This window comes from Bubalus bubalis, chromosome X (genome assembly GCF_019923935.1).
Source record: "Bubalus bubalis isolate 160015118507 breed Murrah chromosome X, NDDB_SH_1, whole genome shotgun sequence".
NCBI lineage: Eukaryota > Metazoa > Chordata > Mammalia > Artiodactyla > Bovidae > Bubalus > Bubalus bubalis.
This window is the reverse complement of record NC_059181.1, coordinates 105669454-105695188: the sequence shown is the minus strand read 5'-3', so window position 1 is coordinate 105695188 and position 25735 is coordinate 105669454. Positions and strand designations below refer to the sequence as shown.

Here is a 25735-nt window from a genome sequence, read left to right as displayed (position 1 = left end):
AAGTGCTCAGACTTCGAACTTTTGTCTATGGTAATCTCAGTCTTGAGAGCTTCTTTTATTAGCTGAGAAAAGCTCATGTTAGGCATGTGTAGCTGGCACCCCAATTTACTCTTGAACAACACACTGCCATATCTGTGTGTTGCATTTGCAAATGCACCAAATGTGGAGCATTTGCTGTATTTGAGTTAAAAGGCTCCGACCGCACCTTGCCTGACTGCTGAGACCTTGTCTGTCTGATTCCCCATCACAACTCCAGTTCCTTGTACATAAATATGTGATGAATGAATGCTGGCAATGAGGTTTGTTATGAAACCACAAAGCTAGTCATGTTTCTCAAGACTAGTGTTTTAAACCTAGGTCCAGGGCACCCTAAAATCATGTATGAAATTCATTAACTCAGCAACTATGAGCAACTCTTCTTTGCCACATAGCAGAGGTTAATGCAGTAATCAAGACAACAAGGCCTCTGTAGGGGACTGGGGATTGGCGTGGGGGCCAGACACCCATCCTCAAACAGACAGGAAAGAGAAATAGTAGATATTGAAAGTAGTGTGTTTGGAACTAAGATGTAAAGTGATGTGCAGCCACTTGGACTTGAATGATCAGAGAAGGTTGCTCTGAGATGATGACAATTAAGTTATGGTTTCAGCAACGGGAAGCTGAAATCTGAATGACAGGCATGCAGATAATCTGGTGAAAGACTATACTGAGAAGAAGGACCAGGGAGGGCAAAGGCCCCAAGGTGGGAATGAGATTTGACCTGTTCAGGAACAGCAGAAGGAACTGTGTGAAATAACCAGAGTGGTGGAGCTGAAGAGGGAGAGGAGTGTAGGGTTAGGTCCAGGAGGAGGCTCCAGGCCAGCTTCAAGGGGGTGGATATTATTATAAGGTTTAGAGGGCCTTTGGAAAGGGCAAATCGAGGGAGCCACATGAGTGGATTGATGTTTTTAAAGACCATTGAGTTCTGTGTCAAGAATGAATTTCTGGGGGGCCTAAGACCAGGGCAGCTGTAGCAGGGTAACATGGAGAGGTGAAAGTACAGTCAGCAGGCCATGCACACAGTTTGGATGTGAAGAGTGAAGAAAGGGTCCCTCTGAGAAATGCTACTAGGTGAGGCCAGTGAGGGAAAGCATGGCAATTAAATGAAGGAAGGCCATCCAGAACAGTGTGTGCGTGTGTGTCTGGGTGTGTGTGTGCATGCGCGCGTATGCACGCATGCATGTTTCTGATGAGAGAAGGTGAATGAATTTCATCATATTCTCTAAGGGGTTCAAAACTGATAAAAGGATAGACATTCAGTGTTGAAACAGTGCATCCTTGAGACTGTGGTTCAGAGATTGATGTATTCCGCTTGGTTGGTAATACATGTTCTCTGAGCTAGAAGCAGGTGACTTCGAGGTGTTTCATGAGACGGCCTTGGACTCCTAACCACCCCGGATGTGAGATCCAGGAATGTGTGTTTTTAGCAGATCCCTTGGGAGTCTATTCACTTCTTCCCAGGAAAGTGCTAAAAATGTGCTTCCAGTTCACTGAGCACTTCTCTGAGGTCTAAGATATTGTTCTGCACATCCAGTGCATTTTTCATTTCAGATATTGTATTTGTATCTTCACAAGTTCCATTTTGTTCTTGTCTGTACCTTCTATCTCTCTTCTCATATGTACATGTTTTCCTTTAAATGTCAAACACTGTAAGAGCTGTTTTAAAAATATTGTCTGCTTATTCCATCATCCCTGTCATTTTTAGTTCTCTGATTTTCACCTAATATGAGACACAGTTTCCAGCTTCTTTGCAGTTCTAGTAATTTGGAGGAGGCTTTACATCATAAATATTATATTGTTGAGTGTCTGGGTTTTCTTGTCTTCCTTTAAAAAGTGTTGAGTTTTGTTTGGCAGTCAATTCAGTAACATAAACATTGGTTTGGTCACTCCAAGTCTGCTTCTTAAACTTTCTCAGGGGAGGATGAGATGAACCTATACTGAGGCCTGACTCTAAGTCTCTCCTGAATGTTTCAGGTTTCTCCATCCTAGCTGGTCTGAACCTCTCCCATCCCTGTGTGAGCTCTGGTAGTTGATCAGTTTCTGGGTGTCCAGTAACTGTTTTTGGATTCACCTCATGGATTGAACAATTATACCAAAGAAATTCTGGCACTGTTAAGAAAGTTCTAGGATCTACAACAGATTTCCCAACCTGGGTATCCAGCAAATGGACTGAGAACCCACAGGGAATTTGACTTTGGAAGCCAGAGGGATTTGATCACAGAACTTCCACAGGACTGGGAGACTCTTGGAGGGCACAGATAAAACCTTGTGTTCACCAGGAGCCAGGAAAAAGGAGCAGTGTCCCCACAAAACACTGAACCAGACTTGCCTGTGAGTGTCCAGGAGTCTCTGGTGGAGGCATGGGTCGACAGTGGCCTGCTGCAGGGTTAGGGGCACTGAATACAACAATGCATGCACAAGTCCTTTTGAAGGAGGTCAAAATTACCTTCATTACCCCTATCATAGTTTGACCTCAGGCCAAACAACAGGGAGGGAACACAGCCCCGCCTATCAACAGAAAATTGGATTAAAAATTTACTGAGCATGGCTCCACCCATGAGAACAAGACCCATTTTCCCCCATAGTCAGTCTCTCCCATCAGGAAGCTTCCATAAGCCTCTTATCCTTATCCATCAGAGGGCAGATAGAATGAAAACCGTAATCACAGAAAACTAACCAAACTGATCACAGGGACCACAACCTTGTCTAACTCAATGAAACTATGAGCCATGACATGTAGGGCAATACAAGAGAGATGGGTCATGGTGGAGAGTTCTGACAAAATGTGGTCCACTGGAGAAGGGAATGGCAAACCACTTCAGTATTCCTGCCTTGAGAACCCCATGAAGAGTATGAAAAGGCAAAAAGATAGGACACTGAAAGATGAAATCCCCAGGTTGGTAGGTGCCCAATATGCAACTGGAGAAGAGTGGAGAAATAACTCCAGAAAGAATGAAGAGATGGAGCCAAAGTGAAAACAATGCCCAGTTATGGATGTCACTGGTGATGAAAGTAAAGTCTGATGCTCTAAAGAACAATTTGCATAGCAACCTGGAATGCTAGGTCCATGAATCAAGGTAAATTGGAAGTGGTCAAACAGGAGATGGCAAGAGTGAACATTGACATTTTAGGAATCAGTGAACTAAAATGGACTGGGATGGGTGAATTTAACTCAGATGACCATTATATCTACTACTGTGGGCAGGAATCCCTTAGAAGAAATGGAGTAGCCCTCATAGTCAACAAAAGAGTCTGAAATGTAGTACTTGGATGCAATCTCAAAAATGACAGAATGATCTCTCTTCATTTCCAAGGCAAATCTTTCAGTATCCCAGTAATCCTAGTCTATGCCCCAAACACTAATGCTGAAAAAGCTGAAATCGAATGATTCTATGAAGACCTACAAGACCTTCTAGAACTAACACCAAAAAAGATGTCCTTTTCATCATAGGGGACTGGAATGCAAAAATAGGAATTTAAGAGATACCTGGAGTAACAAGCAAGTTTGGCCTTGGAGTACAAAATGAAGTAGAGCAAAAGCTAAGAGTTTTGCCAAAAGAATGCACTAGTCATAGCAAACACCCTCTTCTAACAACACGAGAAGACTCTACACATGAACATGACCAGATGGTCAACACCGAAATCAGACTGGTTATATTCTTTGCAGCCAAAGATGAAGACGCTCTCGAGTCAGTAAAAACAAGACTGGGAGCTGACTATGGCTCAGATCATGAACTCCTTATAGGAAAAATTCAGGCTTAAATTGAAGAAAGTAGGGAAAATCACTAGACCATTCAGGTATGACCTAAATTAAATCCCTTCAGTGGAAGTGACAATGAGATTCAAGAGATTAGATTTGATAGATAGAGTGTTTGAAGAACCATGGATGGAGGTTCATGGTATTATACAGGAGGCAGTGATCAAGACCATCCCAAGAAAAAGAAATGCAAAAATGCAAAATGGTTGTCTGAGGAGGCCTTACAAATAGCTGAGAAAAGAGGAGAAGCTAAAGGCAAAGGAGAAAAGGAAAGATATACCCATCTGAATGCAGAGTTCCAAAGAATAGCAAGGAGAGATAAAAAAAGCCTTCCTCAGTGATCAATGCAAAGAAATAGAGGAAAACAATAGAACTGGAAAATCTAGAGATCCCTTCAAGAAAATTAGAGATACCAAGGGAACATTTCATGCAAAGATGGGCACAATAAAGGACAGGAATAGTATGGACCTAACAGAAGCAGAAGATATTAAGAAGAGGTGGCAAGAATACACAGAAGATCTGTACAAAAAAGATCTTCACAACCCAGATAATCACGATGGTGTGATCACTCACACTCACCTAGAGCAAGACATCCTGGAGTGAGAAGTCATCTGGGCCTTAGGAAGCATCACTATGAACAAAGCTAGTGGAGGTGATGGAATTCCAGGTGAGTTGTTTCAAATCCTAAAAGATGATGCTGTGAAAGTGCTGCACTCAGTATGCCAGCAAATTTGGAAAACTCAACAGTGGCCACAGGATTGGAAAAGCTCAGTTTTCATTCCAATCACAAAGAAGGGCAATGTCAAAGATTGTACAAGTTGCACTCATCTCACACGCTAGCAAAGTAATGCTCAAAATTCTCCAAGCCAGGTTTCAACAGGACATGAACTGAGAACTTCCAGATATTCAAGCTGGATTTAGAAAAAGCAGAGGAACCAGAGATCTAATTGCCAACAGCCGTGGGATCATTGAAAAAGTAAAAGAATTCCAGAAAAACATCTACTTCAGCTTCATTGACTATGCCAAAGCCTTTGTGTAGATCACAACAAACTGTGGAAAATTCCTCAGGAGATGGGAATACCAGACTACCTTACCTGCCTCCTGAGAAATCTATATGCAGGTTAAGAAGCAACAGTTAGAACTAGACATGGAACAATGGACTGGTTCCAAATTGGGAAAGGAGACTGATATTGTCACCCTGTTTATTTAACTTATATGCAGAGTACATCATGAGAAATGCCAGGGCTGGATGGAGCACAAGCTGGAATCAATATTGTCAGGAGAAATATCAATTACCTCAGAAACACAGATGACATCACCCTTATGGCAGAAAGCGAAGAGGAACTAAAGAGCCTCTTGATGGAAGTGAAAGAGGAGAGTGAAAAAGCTGGCTTAAAACTCAACACTCAAAAAACAAAGATCATGGCATCAGGTCCCATCACTTCATGACAAATAGATGGGGAAACAATGGAAACAGTGAGAGACTTTATTTTTTTATGCTCCAAAATCACTGCAGATGGTGACTACAGCCATGAAATTAAAAGACCCATGCTCCTTGGAAGAAAAGCTATGACCAACTTAGACAGCATATTAAAAGGCAGAGACATTACTTTGCCTACAAAGGTCCGTCTGGTCAAAGCTATGGTTTTTCCAGTAGTCATATATGGATTTGAGAGGTGGACCATAAAGAAAGCTGAGTACCGAAGAATTGATGCTTTTGAGTTGTGGTGTTGGAGAATACTCTTGAGAGTCCCTTGGACTGTAAGGAGATCAAACCAGTATATCCCAAAGGAAATCAGTCCTGAATATTCATTGGAAGGACTGATGCTGAAGCTGAAACTCCAATACTTTGGCCACCTGTTGTAAAGAGCTGACTCATTGGAAAAGACCCTGATGGTGGGAAAGATTGAAGGTGGGAGGAGTAGGGGATGACAGAGGATGAGATAGTTGGATGGCATCACCGACTCGATGGACATGAGTTTGAGCAAGCTCTGGGAGATGGTGAAGGACAGGGAGGCCTGGCGTGCTGCAGTCCAAGGGGTCACAAAGAGTTGGACACAATTGAATGACTGAACTTAACATGGGGTGTTAGTATTCAGCCACTGTCCCATAAAGGAATTCCCATGTGGACTTCAGGAGCTCTTTACCCAATACCCTTGTCTTTGGTGCCTCTCCCTACTGATTCCCAGCTACCTCAACCCTCCAGAATGCTGAACTGTCTTTCCCAACTTGGCCAGATTGCCATGGTCTGTTGGGAGCCCCTTCCCTATACCATCAGTTAGAAACAGGCTTACAGGCTGTGAGCTAGAATGCTAGAGTCTGAGACTCAGTCACATTGTTTTCTTCTCCTATACACCACAGCTGACTGTTGCTCAATGTCAGAAGTCATTGGATTCATATATTTGGTCTAGTTTTCTAGTTGGTTTTGTGGGTGGGGGCAAGTTCAGGGCTAAGCACACCAATGTGGCTAGAAGTGGAAGTTCTCCCAGGTGGTTCAGATGCAGAATAAAAGTGGGGGAATGTCTTAGGTTCCTGGGGCTGCTGTAAGAGTACCACAAACTGGGTAGTTTTAAGCCACAGAAACGTATCATTTCCCAGTCATGGAGGCCAGAAGTCCACAATCCAGGCATGAGGAGAGTTGGTTCCTCCTGATGTCCATGAGGGAAGGTGTGTTCCCGGCCTTTCTCCTGGGATTGGAGAGGCTGTCAGTGCCCTGAGTCTTCACATCATCTTTACTCCATGCATGTCTGTGTCTCCAAGTGTCCCCTGTTATAAATGTGCCTGTCATATTACATTAGGGCTACACCAAAGACCTTATTTTAACTGGATTACCTCTGTAAAGACCTTGTCTCCAAATAAGGTTACCTTCTGAGGTGCTGAGCACTAGGACTTAAACATTGGAATTTTGAGGCAGGAGACACTTCAGTCCATAACAGGGAAATTCAGATTCGAGTCTCAGTCCTTCTTTCCTGGATAACCAAGGCTGCCACTGCACAGTGCCTGCCTCAGCCTTGCAATCACTTGCACCTTTGTTTAACCTGGGTGTCCCTTTCTATCAAGAAACCAACCAGGAGGTGTTTGTAAACAGAATCAGCAAGTTGTATTGAAGATGGTTGAAGACAGCACATAACTTTCATTATCAGAGGGATTAGATCCAGTTATTCCCCAACCAATTCCAGGCAAATCAACAGGTCTGTGATCTGCATCACAGCTTTCTAGAGGAGTTTAGTTTCACCTCCTTCACATCTGAGAAATGAGCACAAACACTTTTCCACAATGTTACAGGATGTTGCAGGTTTTTGTTGTGGAGATAATGCTGGTAGGGTGGTAATGAGTCACCTTAGTGGCTGTGGCAGGAAAGGCTGATGGGAAATAGATCCTTCATGGCCAGAGCTAGAGGAGCCCTCAGGGCCCAGTGGGGTACAGTGGGGGAATGTGATGCCTGGTGCCCTGGGGGCCAACAATCCCATGTCATTTTACAAGTTACTTTCAAGGTGACAAAGTTTTGCTGTGGAGTTTGCGATCCTGCCCTTGTGAAATGTGAATCTCTCCCCATGGGAAGAGCTAGCAGCCCCTCCCATGCCTGGCACACAGTGAACACATCCATGAACATGCCCTGTCCAGAGGAATTGTTTTAAAATCCTTTTTATTGTCAAAGAAAACACAAATATAGCAAACCACATAGGGCAAATGTATAGCTTTATGAATTTTTCTTAGATGACCGCACCCTCCCCTTGTAACCACCAACCGCTTGAAAAATAACTTTGCCACCCACTGCTGGAGCCTCATCATGTACCCCATCTGAACCACAACCTTCTCCTGTTCCCCATATGTGACTACTATCCTGACATGTAGACACATCTCTTCTTTGCATTCTTTAATTTTTTATTACTCAAAAGGGCATCCCCTAGACACAATAATACAAAAGAATACTACTCAGGCATAAAAAAAGAGTGCCACAATGCAATTTGCGGCAACATGGATGGACCTAGTGATTATCATAGTAAGTGAAGGAAGTCAGAAAAAGACAGACAAATATAATATGACCTCACTTATATGTGGAATCTAAACAGATGATACAAATGACCTTATTTACAAAACAGAAACAGACTCAGAGACATAAAGAACAAACTTATGGTTACCAAAGGGGATAGGGCAGGAGAGAGATAAATTAGGAGTTTGAGATTAGCAGGTCCGGACTACTATACATAAAAGAAACAAAGATCTACTGTATATCATAGGGAACTATATTCAATATCTTATATTAATAATAACCTATAATGTAAACAAATCTAAAAAAGAATATATATGTATATATATAGATGTGTAACTGAATCTATGTGCCATACACCTGAAATTAACAGAAAATCAGAAATAAACTACACTTCAATAAAAAATAAGCCCACAGAAAATTTTTGATTTATCTTTTAAGATTCATTTACTCCATAGATCCTCTTGGCCCTTCTTTTTCTTGTCATTTATCTGTTGAAGAACCTGGGCCTTTGACCACAGAATTTCCCACAGTCTAGCTTCGTGGGTGGAACTTTCACATTTGCATATTCCTCTTCATAAGTTAGCAACTGTTGAGGGCGAACACCGCTGCTTGCGAATGCACTGCGGCAAGCAAAATGGTGAGATTCTAATTGTATCATTGGTTTTCCTTTATTAGTCAGCATACATTTGTGAAAAGATCATGAAGTGGTTCCCTCACCTGCTCTGAGGACGACACATTCTTTTTCTTTTTTAATATCATGATGAACTCTCAGGTTTAAATATATTTGATGGATTTCAAGCCACTGTGATTATTACAATTTATTAAAGCTTGAATTGCTCCATCTTTGTCCAATGGGAGTGTCTTCATCTTGACCCCTGAGTTCTTTCGATAAGTTCTTTGCAGAACTGTGTCCCTGTGAAGAGCTTCACTTCAGTGCTGGCTGACTGCTTTTTAAAGGTCTTTGTCATGCATCTTTCACTTCTAGAAGCCTGGTCCCACCTACTTAGTAAAATGCTCCAAGAAAGTGTCATTTCAGCTTTTGTATTATCACAAGTCTTGGGCAGAGATTAACAACTCGAGGGAGGGTGTGCTCGTAAGTTTCACACACAGACTGTGCTGGATGTGGCTGCATCCTGGCCCTTCTTTACTTTCAGCTTGGCCACCACATCTACCTGAAGGAGGTCTCCTGGGTATGCCCATAGTATCTTAGCTCTCCCTTTTCATAGCGCTGATCTTGCTGACAGAAATTGTCTGTTTATCCCATGTGCCCATTTCCTCTGTTGCCCACAAGACTGAGTGGCAGGGTCTGTTCAATGGCTGGTTCACCTCCATTCCCCCCCGTGTCTGCCCACTGGCCAGCCTGTTAGGATGTCAACAGATAATTGCTGAACGAATGTCTGTGTCCTTCTCCTAGCAGAGTGCTCCTTCGTGGGATTGAAATCTTCCCGTTTTGTCTCTTCCCCCTCCCTCAGCACCCCAGCTACTTGGTGAGCCCTAATCGTGTTCCCCAGCCCCAGCCCACCAACAGTTATTCAAGGCTAAGAAATGGGTTTCTACAAAACAAACAGCAGTTAACTTGAAACTTGTTTCAGCCTCCACTTTGACTTCCTCTTTTAGAAACATTTTTTGGGAAGTACAACAAAGTTCCTCTTCACATTTCCCCACCAAAGTGGCCTTTGGAAAGTTTGGGGTACCCCTGGCGCCCCAGGGCGTTCTCTCATCCTGACAGTGACGCTGGAGCTTCCTCTCGCGGTCAGGGGCTCCATGCTATCCAGTCCCAGGTTTTTGTGACAGAAAGTTCTCCAATCATTAATGCTTCTTCTTCCATGACTCCCATAAGCCTACACAAATGCTGTTATTTCTGTCGTCTTAAAAACAAGCACTTAATTACACTGCTTTGTCCCTCTTCCAAGGGGCCAGATGTCTCCTGAGCGCTTTCAGTTCAGTTCAGTTCAGTCGCTCAGTTGTGTCCGACTCTTGACTCTTTGTGACCCCATGAATCACAGCACGCCAGACCTCCCTGTCCATCACCAACTCCCGAAGTTCACTCAAACTCACGTCCACTGAGTCGGTGATGTCATCCAGCCATCTCATCCTCTGTCGTCCCCTTTTCCTCCTGAGTGCTTTACACCATCCCTAAAGGCAGACCCTAGCCAGGCCTTACCTGCCAGGTTCTGTTTCCTTTTCCCTGTCCCAACCTCACGTGGGGTGACTGCTTGCCTCCCCCCCTCCCCTTCTGATTCTGCCTCTTGCCCAGCATCAAAGGGGCTTTCCATTCTGAGCCCTGATTGCAGGTCATATCCACCATTCAGCACCTCATCAAATTCTCTGTTGCCTCAGATCTTGCAGCCCCTGGGCAGGGAGGGAGCTGAGAACACCCCACACGGGGCTTCTCTCCCCCTGCCCCGCCACCCTAGTCAAAGCCAAAGCTGGTGGCCTTCTCAATGTGTCAGGCCCAAATGACACTGCAGTGGCCTGTGGAGCAGCCTGCCCTATTTCAGCTCTGGTTTCTTTTCTTTTTTGAGCCTGGACTCAACTTTACCTAATCATCTGACCTCAAGATTTGGCTGTTTCCCAGATTCCTATAGCACTAAGGGAAGTTCCTTCCTATTATGGTGTTTCTCAAGAGGGCACAGAGGATTGCTTTAGGCCAGACAGTGTGCACCCTCCATGCCCCCAGCCTTCTTGACTGGCAGCACAGGGCTATCTTCAGATGTCCCCGAGGGCATCTCAGTTCCTTGATGGAGGAATGCTGACCTAGGTGGTGGTTGCAGAAGTGTCTCCTGCTTTATGATAAGTATGGAGATTCCTTAAAAAACTGGAAATAGAACTGCCATACAACCCAGAAATTCCACTGCTGGGCATACACACTGAGGAAACCAGAATTGAAAGAGACACGTGTACCCCAATGTTCATTGCAGCACTGTTTATAACAGCCAGGACGTGGAAGCAACCTAGATGTCCATCAGAAGATGAATGGATAAGAAAGCTGTGGTACATATACACAATGGAGTATTACTCAGCCATTAAAAAGAATACATTTGAATCAGTTCTAATGAGGTGGATGAAACTGGAGCCGATTATACAGAGTGAAGTAAGCCAGAAAGAAAAACACTAATACAGTATACTAATGCATATATATGGAATTTAGAAAGATGGTAATGATAACCCTGTATGCGAGACAGCAAAAGAGACACAGATGTATAGAGCAGTCTTTTGGACTCTGTGGGAGAGGGAGGTGGGGGAGATGACTTGGGAGAATGGCACTGAAACATGTATAATATCATGTGGGAAACGAATCGCCAGTCCAGGTTTGGTGCAGGATGCAGGATGCTTGGGGCTGGTGCACTGGGATGACCCAGAGGGATGGTGTGGGGAGGGAGGTGGGAGGGGGGTTCAGGATTGGGAACACATGTACATCCGTGGCAGATTCATGTTGATGTATGGCAAAACCAATTCAATATTGTAAAGTAATTAGCCTCCAATTAAAAGAAAAAAAAAACATCTGTAAAGAATTGCTGGCACTACCCATCTCTCTACTTCACAGTACTGATTTTCTTTTACTTCACATTTTCTGATCCTTGCACCCTCCCTCGAGTTCACATCCATTGGTATAATTTAGACAGTCATTAACTTAAGCTAATGATAATCTGCTCTCCTCGCCAATGTGTATGATTTTCCCTTTCTTGTTGAGCAATCCTCTACAAGTTCAACGACTAGGTTAGGTCGCACTGGATTGAGGTATATAGGGGTAAGAAAGCTTCCTTCCTGCCCTTCACTATTAAAGTTTTCTTTCTTTTTTTTTTTTTTTTTTTATTTGGCTGTGCTGGGTCTTAGTTGTGGGGTGAGGACACTTAGTTGTGGCTTGTGGGATCCAGTTCCCAGAGTAGGGATCGAACTTGGGTTCCCTACATTGGGAACTCGGAGTCTTATCCACTGGACCACCAGGGAAGTCCCTAAAATTTTTTAAAGCATGGGTGCCCGTAAATTTGTGTTGCATGCCTTTGTGATGAGTGCATATTTCTACTCGACTTGGCGGCGTGACTCCCATGGCTACCCCCCACCACGATGGCCGACGGGAAAAGTGGAAGAGGCCGAGTGTGCTCCGGGGCTTCCTATCACGGGGGCCAATGTCCACTTGCCTCTCCCGCAGGCCTGGCGCCGGCGCTGGTTCGTGCTGCGGCGGGGCCGGCTGAGTGGCGACCGCGACGTGCTGGAGTACTACCGCAGCCAGCGTGCCAGCAAGCCCATCCGCACCATTGACCTCAGCGAATGCGCCGTCTGGAAGCATGCGGGCCCGGGCTTCGTTCGCAAGGAATTCCAGAACCACTTCGTGTTCATTGTCAAGACCACGTCTCGCACGTTCTATCTGGTGGCCAAGACGGAGGAAGAGATGCAGGTGTGGGTGCACAGCATCAGTCAGGTCTGCAACCTCGGCCACCTGGAGGACAGAGGAGGTAAGAGCCAACTCAGGGTGGGGAGTCGGGAGGCTGAGGCAAAGGTGTTGGCCCCAAGTGCGCCAGGGGGGTAGGGGAACTGGGTGGCCAAGCCCGGGAACTGCCCACAGAGCGTGAGGAGCCACTTTGGTCCCTTCAAAGCCGGCCAGTGGCTTTGCCATCATCAGGACACGCAGGCAGAGAAAGCACAATGTGGGTGGGGACGTTCTGTACAGCTCTGATTTTCCCCACACTGCTGCTGCCGGGTTTTCTAGAAATATCAAATATTGCTGTCTTTAAAAAAATTCTAGGAACTCCAGGTTTTCTGTTGCCTATTGTGTTGTTCAGTGCTAAATTTTAGAAAGAAAGAAGTAGGCTGCCTGTCACACGCAGGGAAGGTTTCTGCTTACGTCCAAGTGGCTCAAGGTCTCTGCAACGGAAATGAGTTCTAAGTTTGCTCTGAACCATTTTGGGGCACTGGGAGCAAATGACCCATGTGGCTCTTTGTCTGCCACTCTTGCTCTCTCTTTTACACGCACACACACAGACACACACACACACTGCCGTTTCTATGTAATATACTGGCTATAATGCACTTAAGGTTACAATTAACTCCCCTTCGTGGATGTTGCTATTGAGCCCCTGGCACCATGCCTTGATCCTCAAACTACAGACTTCGAATCTTCGTTTTTTTTAGCCTCTTAGCCTAGCAGGCCAACCTTACCCTTAAATCCCATGGCATACAGTTGCTTCACCTTTTCCCTCCTTAACTGGGTGCTTTATCATCTTCCACGGAAATAACCACATTCTAACACTAGGTGGCGCGGAAGAGTCAGAGTTGCATCCCTCTCTAGACAAACGTGAGGCTGTGTGTGCTTCCTGCCAACGAAGTCCTTTTCTTTAAACGACGCAGGCAAGCTTACTAGGTGAAGCTACTCAATTACACCGTTGAACTTTGAGAGCACTCGAGTAAGAGGAAATGAAATGATGGCAGTCTGTTGCCCTTGCTGCAACAGAGTTTCTTTGCAAAGTTGCACTGAATTTGTCAAGACACTGTGCAACCCAGCAGAGCCTTGCTGCTCACTCTTCATGCCTAGTCCCTACCTTGGGTGCAATTAGATGCATATTTGTGTTTCATGTCGTATGTAACTTCTGTTTCCTCATTTGGCAGTGATGCTAAAACGTAGATACACAACATGTTTCCCAGTATGCCAAGGGGAGCACAAAGGAGTAAGGCACCAGGCACAAAACAGAAAGTTCTGGCCTGAAGTTGGAGGGTGGGCAAATCCCCCATGACCTCTTTTGTTCCCTGTAGCCTCCCCCCACCTTTGTTTGGAGGAGGAATAGATGGGGAAACAGTGTCAGACTTTATTTTTTGGGGCTCCAAAATCACTGCAGATGGTGATTGCAGCCATGAAATTAAAAGACGCTTACTCCCTGGAAGGAAAGTTATGACCAACCTAGATAGCATATTCAAAAGCAGAGACATTACTTTGCCATCTAGTGAAGGCTATGGTTTTTCCAGTAGTCATGTATGGATGTGAGAGCTGGACTGTGAAGAAAGCTGAGTGCCGAAGAATTGATGCTTTTGAACTGTGGTGTTGGAGAAGACTCTTGAGAGTCCCTTGGACTGCAAGGAGATCCAACTAGTCCATTCTAAAGGAGATCAGTCCTGGGTGTTCTTTGGAAGGAATGATGCTAAAGCTGAAACTCCAGTACTTTGGCCACCTCATGTGAAGAGTTGACTCATTGGAAAAGACTCTGATGCTGGGAGGGATTGGGGGCAGGAGGAAAAAGGGACGACAGAGGATGAGATGGCTGGATGGCATCACAGACTCAATGGATGTGAGTTTGAATGAACTCCGGGAGTTGGTGATGGACAGGGAGGCCTGGCGTGCTGCAATTTATGGAGTTGCAAAGAGTCGGACATGACTGAGTGACTGAACTGAACTGAACTGTAGGGGTTGATTCCTCTTCATCTGAGAACCAAGCCTGAAGGGGCTGTATTGTGGCTTCTCACATAGAGTGTTTGGTTCTGTCTCTGGTAACCATAGGTAGGCAGCACATCATGTGTACCCTGGCCAGTAACTCCATTAAATGCTTTTGTGTATTAGCTCTTCTCATCCCCAGACCAACTGTGTGGCAGAGGTACTCTGAGCGTAAACACTGCTCTTTATGTGTTACTTGTCTCTCTCCTCTGGTGGGCTGTAAATGCCAATGGGGGCAGAGTCTTTGCCTTGGCTGGCAAAGTTAGAACAGTCCCATGCACATAGTAGGTGCAAGAGAAGGTATCTATATAGACATAAGTAGACATATATGTCTATATCTGCATGCCTGCACATGTGCCCAAATACATATGTAAGTATACGTATATATATTTGTTATGCATATATATGTGTATATTTGTTGAGTGAATAAACAGTGATGAATGCAGAGTTGTGGCTGAGGGCCATGAAGAAGCTGTGTGTAGACTATCTGCAGATTTTTAGGCCAAGAATGATTGCTTTATTTTGCCCTTAGTTGATTCAACACTTCACTCTTGGAACATTGGCCTTCTTCCCCAGACGTTGTTTATAGCTTGGGGAAATGGTCTTCTCCATCAGTACAAACACCAGCTGTGATTTTCATCTTCTGTTTGGCTTCTTAGATGCCATCTGAGAAACTGTGTTCTAGCCATTCTTAAACATTCTGCTGGGAAACGATTTGTCCTGCAGATTCCATGGAGAGTGGCTGTCGCGCCCCCTCCTCCGCACAGCCCTCCCCCTCCAGCTCCCTTCTCACCAACCCTGCTGTCTGCTCCCTGCCAAGAGATGACCTGAGCACTAGTACTGTAGCCACTGAGGAAACCAGAAGTGAGTCAGAGTTGTTCTTGCTTCCTGATTATCTGATTCTATCCAACTGCGAGACGGGAAGACTGCACCACGCCAGGTATGCCTCTGCGCCCGGCCTCCTCTATTGGCAGAACCCACACTGCTTCCTCTTGCAGCCTCTGTGACTGCCATGCCCTCGCTGCAAATCAGGCCGTTTAGCTGTAGCATCTTCTAGTGGGTGTATGGGTGTATCTCTGCTCCCCTCGCTTCCTGCTGCCACCAGGGCAGGGCCAGATCCCTATCAACCACTATCAAGGCCGAAGCATGTGGTACACCAAACAGAATGACTCAGGCATTTTGGCGTTGTGGCTTTCATTTCTAACCTTGCATTTTCATTTGTATCTTCCACTTAGATGATGAGAAAAATCAACAAACCTTTTTTTTTTTTCCCCCTGCATCAAGGGGTTGCTGTCACTGAGGGGTGTGAAGGGAATGTCACTATAAAAGTTAAAAAAAAAATGGCAACATTAGAGTAGGGGGCATGATGGCAGCATGGCCTTTTTTCCCCCACAGCATGGCTTTGCGGTGGGTGGGTGGCTTTCTCCTTCAAACTTCTGCCAAAGGTGTAGCAGTACCAACAGCCGCTGTGGGGACTTGTGACCTTTCAGTCAAATGTCTGTGCTTTTCTTCCCTCAGTCTCCCCACCAGATGTGACAGCTGGTCAAACTCAGAGCGCTCACTGGAGCAGGCTTCCTTTGACGACGTCTTTGTGGACTGCCCACAGCCGCCACCCTCTGGGAGCCTGGCCTGCCCTTCGCACCCTGGGAACGGGTCTCAGGAGGCCCCCTCCATGAGGCCCCAGGCCACCCTGATCTGGATGAAAGATGTCAATGGCCCATCCAGGGACCACTTTGCTTTACCACTGGGGGAAACTTCCTTAAATTCTTGGTTTGATCAAAACCAAGCTTCCTTGCCCTATGGGGTAAAAGAACTAGACGTGATGTCTAACATACCCCCTCCTCGCCCCCCTAAGCCGAGCCATCTCTCTGAATGGTGGCACAAGGAGCAGTTCCTGTGCAGAGGGCCCAGTAGTCTCAAGAAGCCAGAAGGCACTGTGGTGCCCAGAAGAATCTCCCTTTCCGGTTTAGATGACATGAGGACCTGGAAAGGTAAGTGCTGGATGATGCTAAACTTCAGGTACTGGCAGCAGCCGGCTCCTCTTTGCTTTGTGTTTCCATGTCAGCGTCCTTTCCTCAGGCCATTCCGGTGTCCTAGCGGGGTCAGGCCCTAGGTGGAAGTGCACATCCGGAAAACCCCCACCCCGATCCCAGCGTCCCCCTGCTCATCTCTGTCTGCAGACTGGAAGATATCCTTGGTCCCTGTAGATGCTGAAAAAACTCAGATTCCTGGTGCCCTAGCCATGCCCCTGCCCATGTGATGGCCTCCCCTCCTGAGACCAGGCTCCTGGTGTTCATTTGGAGCCACTCAGGGACCACTTGGTACAGAAGGTAGTGTCTTTGGCTTCTGCCGAGGGAGGAGAGCGGAGCTCTTGTCTTCTGCTGCTGCTGCTGCTAAGTCACTTCAGTCGTGTCTGACTCTGTGTGACCCCATAGACGGCAGCCCACCAGGTTCCCGCATCCCTGGGATTCTCAAGGCAAGAACACTGGAGTGGGTTGCCATTTCCTTCTCCAATGCATGAAAGTGAAAAGTGAAAGTGAAGTCGCTCAGTCGTGTCCGACTCTTAGCGACCCCATGGACTGCAACCTACCAGGCTCCTCTGCCCATGGGATTTTCCAGGCAAGAGTACTGGAGTGGGGTGCCGTTGCCTTCTCCATCTTGTCTTCTAGTTGTCAACAATTCCATCAGCCTCATCCTTCATGCCACCTGACGTGTTCTTTCCAACTTCTCCCAAGCTAAGCTGAAGTGCTTTTGGCCAAGCTATCACCATCGAGGTGACGCTAACCTAGCCATCTCAGCTTGGTCCATTGGCATGCCCTCCTGGAGCCCCCTTTGGCCTTTTTCTGGAAATCTATTGATTCCCATGGGGTTCTGTGCACACTCTCTCTCTCCTTCTCTCCTGCTGCACCTCCATCCAAATGTTGTGTTCTTTTGCATGAAAGTAAACAGAGGCTAAAACTCTTTACCATGAAGTGATGGGACCAGATGCCGTGATCTTAGTTTTCTGAATGTGGAGCTTAAGCCAACTTATTTTATTGGAAGGAAGAGTGGAAACGAAAGCACTTAAGTGGATCTTTTGCTGCAACTTATTGGAAAGGTAAAGATCATTACCTTATAGAAAAGGTAAAGATAAAGGTAAAGACATTCACGTCTCACCTTGGTGGCCAGGGAAGTCACCCTCCCTGAGGCTGGCTCTCATTGTCACTGTGTTCCAAGGTGTGCTCGTCAAAGAGAGACTGAAATGCCATACTGAGAGACCCCATCTTGGGCAGGTTGCTGTCATGGTCACCGAGTTTGTTGAAGGATCTCCCCTCTTATTCAGGTGATGAGTCTTGGTGAAATGATGCAAGCAGAAGTTGTGTTGTCAGTGGTCAGTTGGCATGGTTCCAGTAGGGACTGATGCACCCTTTTTTTCAAGGGTGTAGCACGCATTCTATTGCATTCTGCCTCTTGCTCTCTCAGTCATCATGGTTTAATTTCTTGATGTCATGAGGATTTCGGGATTCAGCCACCTTGTTGGTTCTTCCCAAACAGTGTCGAACAGGAAGCCACCACGGCTCTCAGTGAAGAGTGTCTGGCTAACTGGGAGGTTTCTTTTGAAAATCAGTTGAAATGAGTATCCACCACATTGTTGGTTCCAGCATATAATAGGTGTTTAATATTTTTCTGTGTCACATCTTTCCTATTAAATATTTTCATGACTGGATAAGGAAATCATTATGACTAATGGTTTATCTCAACCCAAATGTCTTCCTCAAGTAATGTGGAATCTTGTATTCAGTATATTGATCTGATCTTTACTTTGAGGAAATGTAATATGTAAATCTGAGCCACACTCAGCTCCCAGTCTTGTTTTTGCTGACTGTATACAGCTTCTCCATCTTTGGCTGCAAAGAATATAATCAATCTGATTTTGGTGTTGACCATCTGGTGAAGTCCACGTGTAGAGTCTTCTCTTGTGTTGTTGGAAGAGGGTGTTTGCTATGACCAGTGTGTTCTCTTGACAAAACTCTATTAGCCTTTGCCCTGCTTCATTCCATATTCCAAGGCCAAATTTGCCTGTTACCCCAGGTGTTTCTTGACTTCCTACTTTTGCATTCCAGTCCCCTATAATGAAAAGGACATCTTTTTTGGGTGTTAGTTCTAAAAGGTCTTGGAGGTCTTCATACAACCATTCAACTTCAGCTTCTTCAGTGTTACTGGTTGGGGCATAGACTTGGATTACTGTGATATTGAATGGTTTGCCTTGGAAACGAACAGAGATCATTCTGTCGTTTTTGAGAATGCATCCAGGTACTGCATTTCAGACTCTTTTGTTGACCGTGATGGCTACTCCATTTCTTCTAAGGGATTCCTGCCCACAGTAGTAGATATAATGGTCATCTGAGTTAAATTCACCCATTCCAGTCCATTTTAGTTCGCTGATTCCTAGAATGTTGACGTTCACTCTTGCCATCTCCTGTTTGACCACTTCCAATTTGCCTTGATTCATGGACCTAACATTCCAGGTTCCTATGCAATATTGCTCTTTACAGCATCGGACCTTGCTTCTATCACCAGTCACATCCACAACTGGGTATTGTTTTTTGCTTTGGCTCCATCCCTTCATTCTTTCTGGAGTTATTTCTCCACTGATCTCCAGTAGCATATTGGGCACCTACCAACCTGGGGAGTTTCTCTTTCAGTATCCTATCATTTTGCCTTTTCATACTGTTCATGAGGTTTTCAAGGCAAGAATACTGAAGTTGTTTGCCATTCCCTTCTCCAGTGGGCCACAATATACAAGGCTGTATATTGTCACCCTGCTTATTTAACTTATATGCAGAGTACATCTTGAGAAATTCTGGGCTGGAAGAAGCACAAGCTGGAATCTAGATTGCCAGGAGAAATATCAATAACCTGAGATATGCAGATGACACCACCCTTATGGCAGAAAGTGAGGAGGAACTCAAAAGCCTCTTGATGAAAGTGAAAGAGGAGAGTAAAAAAGTTGGCTTAAAGCTCAACATTCAGAAAACGAAGATCATGGCATCTGGTCCCATCACTTCATGAGTAATAGATGGGGAAACAGTGGAAACCGTGTCAGGCTTTATTTTTTGGGGCTCCAAAATCACTGCAGATGGTGATTGCAGCCATGCAATTAAAACACGCTTACTCCTTGGAAGGAAAGTTATGACCAACCTAGATAGCATATTCAAAAGCAGAGACATTAGTTTGCCAACAAAGGTCCATCTAGTGAAGGCTATGGTTTTTCCAGTAGTCGTGTATGGATGTGAGAGCTGGACTGTGAAGAAAGCTGAGCGCTGAAGAATTGATGCTTTTGAACTGTGGTGTAGGAGAAGACTCTTGAGAGTCCCTTGGACTGCAAGGAGTTCCAAACAGTTCATTCTAAAGGAGATCAGTCCTGGGTGTTCTTGGAAGGACTGATGCTAAAACTGAAACTCCAATACTTTGGCCACCTGATGCAAAGAGTTGACTCATTGGAAAAGACTCTGACGCTGGGAGGGATTGAGGGCAGGAGGAGAAGGGGATGACAGAGGATGAGATGGCTGGATGGCATCACCGACTCGATGGACATGAGTTTGGGTGAATTCCAGGAGTTGGTGATGGACAGGGAGGCCTGGCGTGCTGCAATTCATGGGGTCGCAAAGAGTTGGACACACGACTGAGTGACTGAACTGAACTGAACTGACTGAATATGTAAATGTGCAAAATCTTCATGCGATTTTGAAAACAGCTCCTCCTCTCCCCCAAATGTGGAGAACACATACATATCTGTCAACACACCCCTGTAATGAATTATACCTCCTGTACTAGGCTGACTGCTTCCCAGATCCTGTACATAGCACTTTATCTCCATGTTTATTTGATCCCTACTTCATTATCTAGTATTTTACTATAGTTTCTGTACATATTTTTCTTACTTGAATGATGCACTATCTTTTATATTTTACACTAGGAACTGTGTTTATGGCTTTAAAGGTTATATTAGAAACCAGTACAATATTGTAAAGTAATTAGCCTCTAATAAAAATAAATAAATTTTTTAAAAAGTAATTATCTTTAAAAAATCTAAATAAACTATCTTTAACTCTCTTAATTTCCCCACCCTGAATCCCTTAAAAAGATTTAAAATACAACTGTATTATTGGAAATTTCACACATTTACAAAAGTAGGAGACGGTATGATGAACTCCCATGTATCCATCCCCCAGTTCAGTTCAGTCACTCGGTCATGTCGGACTCTTTGTGACCCCATTGACTGCAGCATGCCAGGCTTCCCTGTCCTCCACTATCTCCCAGAGTTTGCTCAAACTCATGTCGATCAAGTTGGTGATGCCATCCAACTATCTCATCCTCTGTCATCCCCTTCTCCTGCCTTCAGTCTTTCCCAGTATCAGGGTCTTTTCTGATGAGTTGGTTCTTCGCATCAGGTGGCCAAAGTATTGGAGCTTCAGCTTCAGCATCAGTCCTTCCAAGGAATATTCAGGGTTGATTTCCTTTAGGATTGATTGGTTTGATCTCCTTGCAGTCCAAGGGACTCTCATGAGTCTTCTCCAACACCACAGTTCAAAAAAGCATCAATTCTTCAGCAGTCAGCTTTCTTTATGGTCCAAGTCTCACATCCACACATGACTACTAGAAAAACCATAGTTTTGACTATACAGACCTTTGTTAGCGAAGTAATGTCTCTGCTTTTTAATATGCTACCTAGGTTTGTCATAGCTTTTCTTCCAAGGAGGAAGTGTGTTTTAATTTCGTGGCTGCAGCGATTTTGGAGCACAAGAAAATAAATATTTCCATTGTTTCCCCATCTATTTGCCATGAAGTGATGAGACTGGATTCCATGATCTTTGTTTTTTGAATACTGAGTTTTAAGCCAGCTTTTTCACTCTCTTCTTTTCACTTTCATCAAGAGGCTCTTTAGTTCTTCTTCACTTCCGCCATAAGGATGGTGTCATCTGCATATCTGAGATTATTGATATTTCTCCTAGCAATCTTGATTCCAGCTTGTGCTTCATTCAGCCTGGCATTTCTCATGATGTACTCTGCATATAAGTTAAATAAGCAGGGTGACAGCCTTGACATACTACTCCTTTCTCAATTTGGAACTGATCCATTGTTCCATGTCCTTTTCTAACTGTTGTTTCTTTCTTTCTTTATTTATTTAAATTGGAGGCTAATTACTTTACAATATTGTATTGGTTTTGCCATACATCGACATGAATCCACCATGGGTGTACACCTGTTCCCCATCCTGACTCTCCCTCCCACATCCCTCCCCATCCCATCCCTCTGGGTCATCCAAGTGCACCAGCCCCAAGCATCCTGTATCATGCATCAAACCTGGACTGGTGATTTGTTTCACATATGATAATATATGTGTTTCAGTGCCATTCTCCCATATCATCCCACCCTCCCCCTCTCCCACAGAGTCCAAAAGACTGTTCTATACATCTGTGTTTATTATGCTGTCTCTCTTATCGTGTTATTGTTACCATCTCTCTAAATTCCTATATATGCATTAGTATACTGTATTGGTGTTTTTCTTTCTGGCTTACTTCACTCTGTATAATCGGCTCCAGTTTCATCCACCTCATTAGAACTGATTCAAATGTAATCTTTTTAATGGCTGAGTAATACTCCATTGTGTATATGTACCACAGCTTTCTTATCCATTTGTCTGCTGATGGACATCTAGGTTGCTTCCATGTCCTGGCTGTTATAAACAGTGCTGTGATGAACATTGGGGTACATGTGGCTCTTTCAATTCTGGTTTCCTCCATGTGTTTGCCCAGCAGTGGGATTGCTGTGTCATATGCAGTTCTATTTCCAGTTTTTTAAGGAATCTCCACAGTGTTCCATCTGGACCAGGGCTTTTGTTTGCTGGAAGATTTCTGATTACAGCTTCAATTTCCATGCTTGTGATGAGTCTGTTATCTATTTCTTCCTGGTTCAGTTTTGGAAAGTTGTACTTTCCTAAAAATTTGTCCATTGCTTCCAAGTTGTCCATTTTATTTGCATATAGTTCCTGATAATAGTCTCTTATGATCCTTTGTATTTCTGTGTTGTATGTGGTGATCTCTCCATTTTCATTTCTAATTTTATTGATTTGATTTTTCTTCCTTTGTCTTGATGAGTTTGGTTAATGGTTTGTCAATTTTATTTATCCTCTCAAAGAACTAGCTTTTGGCTTTGTTGATTTTTGCTGTGGTCTATTTCGTTTCTTTTGCATTTATTTCTGCTCTAATTTTTAAGATTTCTTTCCTTCTACTAACCCAGGGGTTCTTCATTTCTTCCTTTTCTAGTTGCTTTAGGTGTAGAGTTAGGTTCTTTATTTGACTTTTTTCTTGTTTCTTGAGGTATGCCTGTATTGCTATGAACCTTCCCCTTAGCACTGCTTTTACAGTGTCCCACAGGATTGGGGTTGTTGTGTTTTCGTTTTCATTTGTTTCTGTGCATATTTTGATTCTCTTTTGATTTATTCTGTGATTTGTTGGTTATTCAGCAGTGTGTTGTTCAGCCTCCATATGTTGCAATTTTTTTTTAATTTTTTTTAATTTTATTTTATTTTTTAAACTTTACATAATTGTATTAGTTTTGCCAAATATCAAAATGAATCCGCCACAGGTATACATGTGTTCCCCATCCTGAACCCTCCTCCCTCCTCCCTCCCCCATTCCATCCCTCTGGGTCGTCCCAGTGCACCAGCCCCAAGCATCCAGTATCGTGCATAGAACCTGGACTGGCAACTCGTTTCATACATGATATTTTACATGTTTCAATGCCATTCTCCCAAATCTTCCCACCCTCTCCCTCTCCCACAGAGTCCATAAGACTGTTCTATACATCAGTGTCTCTTTACCTGTCTCGTATACAGTGTTATTGTTACCATCTTTCTAAATTCCATATATATGCGTTAGTATACTGTATCGGTGTTTTTCTTTCTGGCTTACTTCACTCTGTATAATAGGCTCCAGTTTCATCCACCTCATTAGAACTGATTCAAATGTATTCTTTTTAATGGCTGAGTAATACTCCATTGTGTATATGTACCATAGCTTTCTTATCCATTCGTCTGCTGATGGACATCTAGGTTGCTTCCATGTCCTGGCTATTATAAACAGTGCTGCGATGAACTGCCTTATGATCCAGCAATCCCACTGCTGGGCATACACACTGAGGAAACCAGAATTGAAAGAGACATATGTTGCAATTTTTAATAGTTTTTCTCCTGTAATTGAGATCTAATCTTACTGCATTGTGGTCAGAAAAGATGCTTGGAATGATTTCAATTTTTCTGAATTTACCAAAGCTAGATTTATGGCCCAGGATGTGATCTACCCTGGAGAAGGTTCCGTTTGTGCTTGAGAAAAAGGTGAAATTCATTGTTTTGAGGTGAAATGTCCTATAGATATCAATTAGGTCTAACTGGTCTGTTGTATCATTTAAAGTTTATGTTTCCTTGTTAATTTTCTGTTTAGTTGATCTATCCATAGGTGTGAGTGGGGTATTAAAGTCTCCCACTATTATTGTGTTATTGTTAATTTCCCCTTTCATACTTGTTAACATTTGTCTTACATATTGTGGTGCTCCTATGTTGGGTGCATATATATTTATAATTGTTATATCTTCTTCTTGGATTTATCCTTTGATCATTATGTAGTGTCCTTCTTTGTCTCTTTTCACAGCCTTTGTTTTAAAGTCTATTTTATCTGATATGAGTATTGCTACTCCTGCTTTCTTTTTGTCTCTATTTGCGTGGAATATCTATTTCCAGGCTTTCACTTTCAGTCTGTATGTGTACCTTGTTTTGAGGTGGGTCTCTTGTAGACAACATATATAGGGGTCTTGTTTTTGTATCCATTGAGCCAGTCTTTGTCTTTTGTTTGGGGCATTCAACCCATTTACATTTAAGGTAATTATTGATAAGTATGATCCCATTGCCATTTGCTTTATTGTTTTGGGTTCGAGTTTATACACTCTTTCTGTGTTCCCTGTCTAGAGAAGATCCTTTAGCATTTGTTGAAGAGCTGGTTTGGTGGTGCTGAATTCTCTCAGCTTTCACTTGTCTGTAAAGCTTTTGATTTCTCCTTCATATTTGAATGAGATCCTTGCTGGGTACAGTAATCTTGGCTGTAGGTTATTTTCTTTCATCACTTTAAGTATGTCCTGCCATTCCCTCCTGGCCTGGAGAGTTTCTATTGAAAGATCAGCAGTTATCCTTATGAGAATCCCCTTGTGTGTTATTTGTTGGTTTTCCCTTTCTGCTTTTAATATTTGTTTTTTGTGTTTGATCTTTGTTAATTTGATTAATATGTGTCCTGGAGTGTTTCACCTTGGGTTTATCCTGTTTGAGACTCTCTGGGTTTCTTGGATTTGGGTGATTATTTCCTTCCCCATTTTAGGGAAGTTTTCAACTATTATCTCAAGTATTTCCTCATGGTTTTTCTTTTTGTCTTTTTCTTCTGGGACTCCTATGATTTGAATGTTGGGGCATTTAACTTTGTCCCAGAGGTCTCTTAGATTGTTCTCATTCCTTTTAATTCATTTTTCCTTTTTCCTCTCTCTTTCATTTATTTCTACCATTCCATCTTCTACATCGCTTATCCTTTCTTCTGCCTCCGTTATTCTACTGCTGGTTCCCTCCAGAGTGTTTTTTATCTCATTTATTGCATTATTAATTATATATTGACTCTTTTTTATTTGTTCTAGGTCCTTGTTAAACCTTTCTGCATCTTCTCAATCCTTGTCTCCAGGCTAATTATCTGTAACTCCATTTTGTTTTCAAGATTTTGGATCATTTTCACTATCATTATTCGGAATTCTTTATCAGGTTGATTCCCTCTCTCTTCCTCTTTTGTTTGGTTTGGTGGGCATTTGTCCTGTTCCTTTACCTGCTGGGTATTCCTCTGCCTTTTCATCTTGTTTATATTGCTGTGTTAGGGGTGGCCTTTCCGTATTCTGGCAGTTTGTGGAGTTATCTTTATTGTGGAGTTTCCTCTCTGTGGGTGGGTTTGGACAGGTGCCTTGTAAAGGTTTCCTGGTTAGGGAAGCTTTTGTCGGTGTTCTGGTGGGTGGAGCTGGATTTCTTCCTCTGGAGTGCAATGAAGTTTCTAGTAATGAGTTATGAGATGTCAGTGGGTTTGGAGTGACTTTGGGCAGACTGTATATTGAAGCTCAGGGCTATTTTCCTGTGTTGCTGGAGAATTTGCATGGTATGTCTTGCTCTGGAACTTGTTGGCCCTTGGGTGGTGCTTGGTTTCAGTGTAGGTATGGATGCATTTGATGAGCTCCTATTGATTAATGTTCCTTGGAGTCAGGAGTTCTCTTGTGTTCTCCAGATTTGGACTAAGCCTCCTGCTTCTGGTTTTCGGTATTATTTTTACAGTAGCCACAAGACTTGTCCATCTATACAGCACCATTGATAAAACATCTAGGTTAAAGATGAAAAGTTTCTCCACAGTGAGGGGCACCCAGAGAGGTTCACAGAGTTACATGGAGAAGAGTAGAGGGAGGA

General features: G+C 43.8%; 1 protein-coding gene across 2 annotated transcripts in view; it reads left to right on the top strand.

Annotated features, from left to right (window-relative positions):
- GAB3 (GRB2 associated binding protein 3) overlaps positions 1-25735 on the top strand; it is an 88381-nt gene that overhangs the window by 17903 nt on the left and 44743 nt on the right. For both annotated transcript variants that reach the window (XM_006041859.4, XM_006041858.4), the window contains exons 2-4: positions 11944-12247; positions 14941-15154; positions 15733-16205. In XM_006041859.4, coding sequence (XP_006041921.2) covers positions 11944-12247; positions 14941-15154; positions 15733-16205 — 991 coding nt within the window. The remainder of the gene's footprint in view (positions 1-11943; positions 12248-14940; positions 15155-15732; positions 16206-25735) is intronic.